This window comes from Bison bison, unplaced genomic scaffold, assembly GCF_000754665.1.
Source record: "Bison bison bison isolate TAMUID 2011002044 unplaced genomic scaffold, Bison_UMD1.0 scf7180017864117, whole genome shotgun sequence".
Classification (NCBI taxonomy): Eukaryota; Metazoa; Chordata; class Mammalia; order Artiodactyla; family Bovidae; genus Bison; species Bison bison.
In genome coordinates, this window is record NW_011494689.1 from 120,873 (window position 1) to 129,153 (window position 8,281).

Sequence of the window (8,281 nt, forward strand, 5' to 3'; positions counted from 1 at the left end):
CCCAACGTCTCGGAGAGTACGGCTTGTGGGCAGGAGCCGGCCCACAGGGCCGCGAGGCCGCGGCGCACAGAGGCGGAGGCTCCGCGGGCTGCAGGGCGTGTTTAGGGCGTGCACGAAGTTGAGTTCGGGGTCCAGGGCTCTCCGCGCCAGCCGCGCGAATTGTCAGTCCCCACGCGGATGGCAGCGAGGGGACTCGGAGGGACAGGTTCCGGGGGCTGGGCCCAGTCAGTTCCATCTGTCCTCCCCATCCCTTCCCAGCTGGCTCTCGGCCCTTGCGGGTCGTCGGGGCACGCTGGGGAGAGACTGTGGAAACGCCCCCTACACACCCCTTCTCCACTTTCGGGACCCACACCGAAACTGGGTGGAGGAGAGAAGCGAAAGCACGAGGCTTAAAAAAAAATTTTTTTAATGGTGGAAAGAAACAGTCGTGCTCTGCCACCCCATCTCACTCGAGAGCTGTCAAAAATCTTGGGGATCCCTTAGTCCCCACTTTAATTTGCAAATAAGAAATTGAGCGCAAGAGTAGTGACAGACAGAGCCAAGGTCACAGTGGGAGCAGCAGAGCCTGGGGTAGAATCCAGAGGTTCTGACATAAGACACGCTCTTTCCTCCACATCAGCACTTCCTTCTCTCCTCTCCCCGCCCCGCCCCCGGCCCCCCGCCCCGCTTCCCAAGCCTGGACTGATACCTGCTGTGTTGCCCGGCAGACCACGGCAGCCTGTATTGATTCTAGCTGAAGCCTGGAGAAGACTTGTTCACTGGACTCGTGGGTACAGATTGGGAGGGTTAGTGACCTGGCAGGGATTGGTGACCCAGATAGTCCAGGTCTTGGCTTAGGTTTTTTGTCTCTAAAAGATCCAGGATTTGTCTCCCATGTCATTGACCTCATTGCCTTGTTTTCTCAGACCCCAGAGCCAGGAGGAGTGAGAACCCTGACCCCTAACCCTACTTCATCCAGCCAATAGGAGCCAAGTAAGTGACCCCACCTCCGGGCTGCTGGTCTTTTACTCTGCTGGTCTGCACAGGTGCTCTGCTCCTCACTGGCCCCAAAGGTTGAATACATGCTACTTTATTCCAAGTCAGGAGTCTTGGGAGGAAGGGAGGCATTGGGTCTGTTGGACACAGATGTCCCTTGTCCTTCTTTTCTGGTTTCCCCCTCCCCCCCTTAGTCATGTTACTCAGGTCATTTTTAGCCCCTTTCTCTTTGCGCTGCTGACCTTGGCGCTTTAGTCGAAGGTCACAGTCAGTGGTGAACTCTCGATACCCATCCCTTGGTATCTTTAGAGCACCCAGTCGCTGAGCCACGAGTTTCACCCCCTACCTAACTAGGAGTGTGGGGTGGCCCCTAAATATAGCCTGGGAAACCTGAGCTGCCCTGCTGCCCCACCCTGATATTTCCATCCAGGATAGGGGAGGGGGTACGGAAGGTGTCGGTTGTGAGGGGTGTTTGGATGGCCAGGCTGAAAGGAAGTGGTGTCCTGAGTCCTCTTCCCCAAGCCCTCTTTCCTAGCGGCCTGGCCCTACAGCTGGGGGTGTTGGACCACCTCTCTCTGTGTCCTGGAGTAGTCTTCAGCTCCTGGGGCCCTCCGCACTCAGCAGTGTCCAGTGTTGAGAGGAAGCCAGGGGTTGGGGGAGGCGTGCGGTGTAGGGGCAGCCTCCCCAGTCTCTGTGTTTCCTCACCCTGCCAGGTCACCATGGCAGAGCTGCGGGAAGTGCAGATCACGGAGGAGAAGCCGCTGTTGCCAGGGCAGACACCCGAGGTGGCCAAGGTTATCAGAGACCCCTGACTCCCAGTCCGGAATCCCAGACCTCGAAGCATAGCCCTCACTTCTTCCCCTCCTAGACTCATGATCTCATTGTCACTCACACCCCACTACGCTCTCCACGTCTCCCCATGTTATCTCTCCCCAAACACCACGGCTCAGAGTCCAGGCTTTTTTCCTGTCACTATGCTAACCTTCATCCTCTCCATGTCTCTTTTTCGTCAATCTCTTTCTGTCATTGGTCTCCGTTGGCCTCTTTGCCTACCTTTCTTTTATCTGTGTCTGTCTCTCTGTCTGTGACTCTACTGTGTGTTTCTGTGTGTATCTGTCTGTGTGTATCTCTCCAGGAGGCTGAGTTAGCTGCCCGAATCCTCCTGGACCAGGGACAGGTAACAGTTTGGGGCAGCCCCAGGTGGGAGGAGGGGCTCTTCTCGCCCCAGGAAGGAGGGGCCCCTGCCTGGTTTTCTTCTCTCTGCTTCTTCTCCTTCTATTCCAGTCCTTTCCTGTCCCCATCTCCCTGCTTTCCTGCCTTCTCCTCCCTCTTTTCTGAGTTCCCTGATGCTCTTCGATCTTTCATTATTCTTTCCCACCCCCTAAATCATCTTCCAGTGTCATTTTTACCTAAATTCTTGCTGATCCTACTTCTACTTTTTGGCTCCAGTTTCCTCTCTTTTGCCCCTACCCCTTCAACGCACCGACTTTCATGGAGGCTCCTCTCGTGCCTCTTTTCCTCTCAGCCTGACTCCTGCCTGATGGTGACCTGTTTTCCTGCAGACTCACTCTGTGGAGACACCTTATGGCTCTGTCACTTTTACTGTCTATGGCACCCCCAAACCCAAGCGGCCAGCGATACTCACCTACCATGATGTGGGACTCAACTGTAAGGACCTTCACTTCCTCTCCCATTTCTTTCTGGGAAGAGGCTGGTGGGGCAGGGGGAGGGTAAGACTCCAGTGTGAGGGGAAGGGCAAGACTCCAGTGTGAGGGGAAGGGCCAGTATGGGAAAGGAGCCATGTGGCATGTCAAGGGGAAGTTCTCTCCTGGTCTGAATGTGGCATGAAAGAAAGAGGGTGGATTCTGACCTGGGGACATTTTCCCCGTCTGACTCTACTGTTGGGGTGATGGGGATTCTCTTTAGATAAATCCTGCTTCCAGCCGCTGTTTCAATTTGCGGATATGCAGGAAATCATTCAGAACTTCGTGCGGGTTCATGTGGATGCCCCTGGCATGGAAGAGGGGGCTCCCGTGTTCCCTTTGGGGTGAGAATTAGCTCCTTCCCTCCTCATCAGGCTGTGAGGCACATGGCAGGTATGGAGTAGATTGGATCAGGGAGGAGGAAGGGGAGGGCAAATGGTGACCCTGGGAGAGAATGAGTAGGACATGGAGGTAGGGGCCATGGGGGCAGGTTGGTGTTTTCCTTAACGTCCTTTTCTTCCCCAGGTATCAGTACCCATCTCTGGACCAGCTTGCGGACATGATCCCTTGCATCCTGCAGTACTTAAAGTGAGAGGCCTGGGGACCCCTCTGAGCCAGAGTTCTCTTTCCAGCACAAGACGGCCCGTAGAACTCCTGAGCGAGTTCTGTCTGGACTAGATGTTGTCTATTCCAGTTGAGAGGAAGTGGGTGGCTTTGGAAAGCTGACTTGAGTCAGCAGAGTAGCCCTAAGGGAGGAGGATAAGAAAAGGGAGCTGTGTGCCTAGCCTTGCCTCAGGCTGAGGAGGGTCTGCTCTGATCTGGAAGCTAGAGAAGAAGAGGAGTGGGCGACACAGTCCCTGAGGAACCAGACAAGCCTGTCTTTCCCTCCCACTCCCTGTGCCTCCTCCAGACCGAGGCAGAGTGGGTGAGAGAAGGAAAAGAAAGCCGGGTGTGGCCTCTTCGGTGCATACTTAGTGCTGATGACACCTGGGCTCTGTCCTTGCCTTGGCTTTTCCTGGGCATCAGGGCCCTGGGCAGCTGTGGTTCACCTCTTGGGCTCTTTCTCCTGATACTTCCTGTTGTTCACCAAAGTTGTATCTTTTTTAATATCTTGCTTTAAGTGCCCCCCTTCCCAGTTCCTCTAGAGGAACCAGGAAGGAAAACAGAACTAGTTGAACTAGCTCCTGAAAATTGAGACTGGACAAAGAGCTACATAGGGAACCAGTGTCTGGTTGGTTGGCATGTGGGTGTTTCAAGACACTCACTCTCCCTGGAGGGAGCTGGGAAAAGACTACAGTGTCCATTTTTTAGCTCCTTAGCACCTTCTTTTTCAGCATCCCCCCAAAGGAAGGTCCCTTTCTGTCCTTTATGCCCATGGCCTTAGGAAGGAGGGTGAGGAGTTTGGAGAGTCAAAGTTTTGGATACCCGGACCCATTAGACCTACATTTACCTTTCACAGTTTCTCCACAATAATTGGAATTGGTGTTGGAGCTGGGGCCTACGTCCTGTCGCGATATGCTGTAAGAAATTAAAAAAAACCCAGATAAGCAAAAGGCGGGTCCAAGGCCCAGGCAGTGTTAACAGTGTGTGCTTGGGGGGAGGCTGTGCGTAAGAGGGTGGGAAGCAGGCCCCATGGAGCCTGGGGTGGGCAGAGCTCAGTGGGGAGGGGATAAGTCCATGCCTGCCTCTAACTTCCCTCTGCTGCCCCTCAGCTTACCCACCCTGATACCGTCGAGGGTCTTGTCCTCATCAACATTGATCCCAACGCCAAAGGCTGGATGGATTGGGCAGCCCACAAGGTTTGGGGGGGCCTGTGCACTGAGATCTTAGGGGGCTTCCCCTTGTGTGGGTCCATTTAGGCTCTAACAACATAACTGGCTGGCCTGTGAGCTTCAGGGAGGGGGGAAGGAGCAGGAAAGAAACTTGGGTCTCTACTCCTCATAATGTCCTGAGCTTTTTCACCTGCCCTGTCCTCATAGCTAACAGGTCTCACCTCTTCCATTTCGGAGATGATCCTTGGACATCTTTTCAGCCAGGTAAGTGGTTGTGGAAGATGGAAGAAGTAGAGGGAACCAGCAAGGACTGGAATGTGTGGGGTGATTTCCTTACTTGGGACTGATTTGGGGAGGGAAGTTTGCATCTAGTAACTGTTTTTGAGTTCTCTTCCCAGCCCTATTTATTCTCCCTCTATTTTCCTTCAGGAAGAGCTGTCCGGAAATTCTGAGTTGATACAAAAGTATAGAAATATCATTGCACATGCCCCCAACCTGGATAACATTGAACTGTACTGGAACAGCTACAACAAGTAAGTGGGCGTGGATGAGAAATGTAGAAGCGGGAATGGGGGTCATGGGAGGCACAGAGGGGCCAAGGGGAGGGGAAGCAGGCTGTGCGAGGTGGGCAGGGATTGTTGGGCAGTAGGGGGCAGCTGCAGGACAGACGGGGGTTTGGGGGGTAGAATTGTGAGAAGCCGGCCATCTCTCTCTTGTTACTTCCTTGGATTTTTGGATTCCCTGAAGTAAGATGATCTCTGGTCCTCATGCCCTTCATCCCCTTCACTGCCCTCTGACCGGGGACTTGGGCACAAGTGACCATAGGGCTCATGCTTGAGGCCTGTCTGCCACCTTCTCCTTCGGTTCTCACTTGTAATCACCAATATTCAACTCTAATTTAGGGGAGGAAGATTGCTTCCTCATGGGGAAGCTGGCTTACATCTGGGTGGGTAGCACTGCTTGCCTAAAATTTCTACTCTTCTTTTAAACCCTCTTTAGTCGCCGAGACCTGAACTTTGTGCGTGGAGGCGATACCACCCTCAAGTAAGACTTTAAGGGATAAAGCTTTGCCTCTCTCCCTGGATCTTCCCCTAGTAGACGCTTATACCCTTTAGAAGGAGAGTCTTTTGCCAGGGAATTTTCTTGTCACCTCTTCCCCTATCCTGTTTAGCAAACCACCACCCTCTAGGTCCTACCCCTTTGAACTCTGTTGGTGGGGTCAGCAGGGTTCAGAAGGTTATTTTCTCTTTGGAGCCAACTGTTCTTCTGGGAGGAGGCGGAGGAGGGAGTGCCAGGGGCTCACCACCTGCTCCCCAACACTATGCCTCTAGGTGCCCTGTGATGCTGGTGGTAGGAGACCAAGCACCCCATGAAGATGCAGTGGTCAGTAGGGAGTCTTGGGGTGGGTGAAGGAGGGTGGCAGTCAGAGGGCTATCTTGCCAAGAAGCAAGCTCTGTTTGGGGACGGGGAGAGTAACTTTGGGGCATAAGAGGTTGATTCCTGACAAGAAGGAAATGGGCAGAGGCTTGATAAGAAAGGAATTTGGAGGACTCTTCTGGTGGTCCAGCGGTTAAGACTGCATGCTCCCAATGCGGGGGGCATGGGTTTGATCCCTGGTTGGGGAACTAAGATTCCATATGTTGTGGGTATGGGCAAAAAAAAAAAAAAAAAAAAAAAAAGAATTGGGTCTGGGCCTCTGGGTTCTTTGGTTGGGAGGGGCCACTGGGAGTGTGACTTCATTCATTCAACCTTCTCCCTACTCCAGGTGGAATGTAACTCAAAACTGGACCCCACCCAGACTTCTTTCCTCAAGGTCAGTAACCCTATTCCACATTCAGCCTGACTCTTGGCCCCCGGTCCAGAGCCATAGATCTTCTCCAGATTCAGCTGCTAGGCTGGCTTCCAGGGTCCTACATGGGAGCAAGTGGGTGGGTGGAGTAAAAGAAACAGAAAACACCCCAACGGCCTGGAGTGGGAAGCCTAGGGAAGAGAGCCCTCTCGTACCTCTCAGCATGGCTCATTGGTGTATATGTATATCACTTTTTCTGGATGACTCTCTCCTGAACAGATGGCTGACTCTGGGGGGCAGCCCCAGCTGACTCAGGTGAGCGCCCCTGCCATTCGTGGGGTGGGATATTAGTGGCCCTGAACTATACCCTTTGCTACACACCCCATCTCTAACCTGCCATGGCTATGGGCTCCAGCTCAGTTTCTAACCTCACTTTGCTGTCTCCCTTTCCTCATTTTACTTTCACAGCCAGGCAAGCTGACCGAGGCCTTCAAGTACTTCCTGCAGGGCATGGGCTATAGTGAGTATGGGGGTCAGAGGCTGTCATGAAGACAAGAGGTTGTGGCATAGGAGGAGGGAGGGCCACGGGGGGCAGGAACCACTTCAGGCTAGTTCCTGGATTTACCGCCGTCTGTCAAATCAAGCTCATTGACCCCTGGCCCCATTTGTAACTCTCGTCTCCACCCAAGCACCCCACTCTGAGTTGCCTGCTTCTCTCCCCACCTCTGCTCTGACTGCTGGCTTTCCCTTCCGTCTCCACAGTGGCTTCATCCTGCATGACTCGCCTGTCCCGATCTCGCACGGCCTCCCTGACCAGCGCAGCATCCATTGATGGCAACCGGTCCCGCTCTCGCACCCTGTCCCAGAGCAGCGAGTCTGGGACTCTCTCTTCAGGGCCCCCGGGGCACACCATGGAGGTCTCCTGTTGAATGATCCTTGTTGTCCTGGTGTGGGACCCAGCCCTCACCTCCCCCAGTACTAACCTGGGAGGTGCCCAGGGCACTGGGCCCAAGTGAGCACAGGAAGCTGGGCAGATCATGTGGGGAGATGACCTTGATCTTTGATTGCTACCCTAACCTTGACCTCTAACCTGTGATTTCCCTCAGCTCCTGGGAGAGATGTCCTAATATCTCTTAGGGACCCAGACCCCTAAATGATCCCTCTCCTTCATCTTGGTGTTAGGCGGAGAAGGCATGTATCCCTGCTCCCTAATCTGGGTGTCTGTAGCTAAGGGACAAGAGGTTGTGGAAGTTGTCCGTGGTGACTCCCCCAGACTCTCCCTCCTTATCCCAGATTGCAAGGGTAAGGGGCTTTGGGCTGGGGCTCCTCTCACCAAAGCTGGCATGGTGTCGCATTAATCCTTCGTGCCTCTGAAGGGCATGGGCCTCAATGAACGTGTGACAGGGGAGAGCTGCTGGTGGGTTAGTGGTCCTCAGGACATGCCAGAAACGTTCAGTGTGGAAATGGAAGTTGGAATGGGAGGTGGTGGGCGGTGAACAAATGTGACGGAAGGGCTGGAGCTGGGCAGTAGGAAGGGGACTGGGGCCACCGGCTGCTCTAACTTTGGTAGCTATCTAGACAGCGTGTGTCTAGAGGGGGGTGGGGGGGAGCCAAGCTGGGCATGGCTGCTTGGGGCTTGGCATGGGGGTGGGAAGGGCTGCCTTGGGGCTCTGACCACAGTGTGTTATATGTGGGGGGTGCCCTCCTGTCTCCCACAACTTCTGCTGTAACAATAAACTATAGAGGAATCTGAGCTCCATTATTCTTCTGGGTCTGAATATGCCTGCCTCGTGCCCCTTTTCTGCCTCTCCCTGCTCAGCCCTTACATTTCCCTTCTCAAGGTGACAAAACCACAGGACAGGGCTTGTATAGCAAAAGTGTTAGTCGCGCAGTCGTGTTCAACTCTTTGTGGACCTCATGGACTGTGTGTAGCCCGCCAGGCTCCTCTGTCCATGAAATTCTCCAGGCAAGGATACTGGAGTGAGTTGCCATGTCCTCTTCCAGGGGATCTTCCTGACACAGGGATTGAACCCCGGACTCTT

The 8,281-nt window shown here is 54.1% G+C and overlaps 1 protein-coding gene across 8 annotated transcripts in view; it reads left to right on the top strand.

Moving 5' to 3' along the window:
• NDRG2 (NDRG family member 2) overlaps positions 1–8,017 on the top strand; it is an 8,805-nt gene extending 788 nt beyond the window's left edge. For 2 of the 8 annotated variants that reach the window (XM_010839417.1, XM_010839421.1), the window contains exons 2-17: positions 906–972; positions 1,689–1,769; positions 2,111–2,152; positions 2,538–2,643; positions 2,902–3,022; positions 3,204–3,266; positions 4,138–4,198; positions 4,391–4,477; positions 4,658–4,714; positions 4,880–4,983; positions 5,450–5,494; positions 5,782–5,833; positions 6,216–6,263; positions 6,519–6,554; positions 6,708–6,759; positions 7,002–8,017. In XM_010839417.1, the coding sequence (XP_010837719.1) occupies positions 1,695–1,769; positions 2,111–2,152; positions 2,538–2,643; positions 2,902–3,022; positions 3,204–3,266; positions 4,138–4,198; positions 4,391–4,477; positions 4,658–4,714; positions 4,880–4,983; positions 5,450–5,494; positions 5,782–5,833; positions 6,216–6,263; positions 6,519–6,554; positions 6,708–6,759; positions 7,002–7,168 (1,116 nt within the window). In that variant the 5' untranslated portion in view covers positions 906–972; positions 1,689–1,694 and the 3' untranslated portion in view covers positions 7,169–8,017. Of the gene's footprint in view, positions 1–690; positions 786–905; positions 973–1,688; positions 1,770–2,110; positions 2,153–2,537; positions 2,644–2,901; positions 3,023–3,203; positions 3,267–4,137; positions 4,199–4,390; positions 4,478–4,657; positions 4,715–4,879; positions 4,984–5,449; positions 5,495–5,781; positions 5,834–6,215; positions 6,264–6,518; positions 6,555–6,707; positions 6,760–7,001 lie in introns of those variants that run through there. The other 6 variants (XM_010839418.1, XM_010839419.1, XM_010839423.1 and 3 more) reach the window with 6 other exon arrangements.
• The last annotated feature ends 264 nt before the right edge of the window (positions 8,018–8,281 follow it).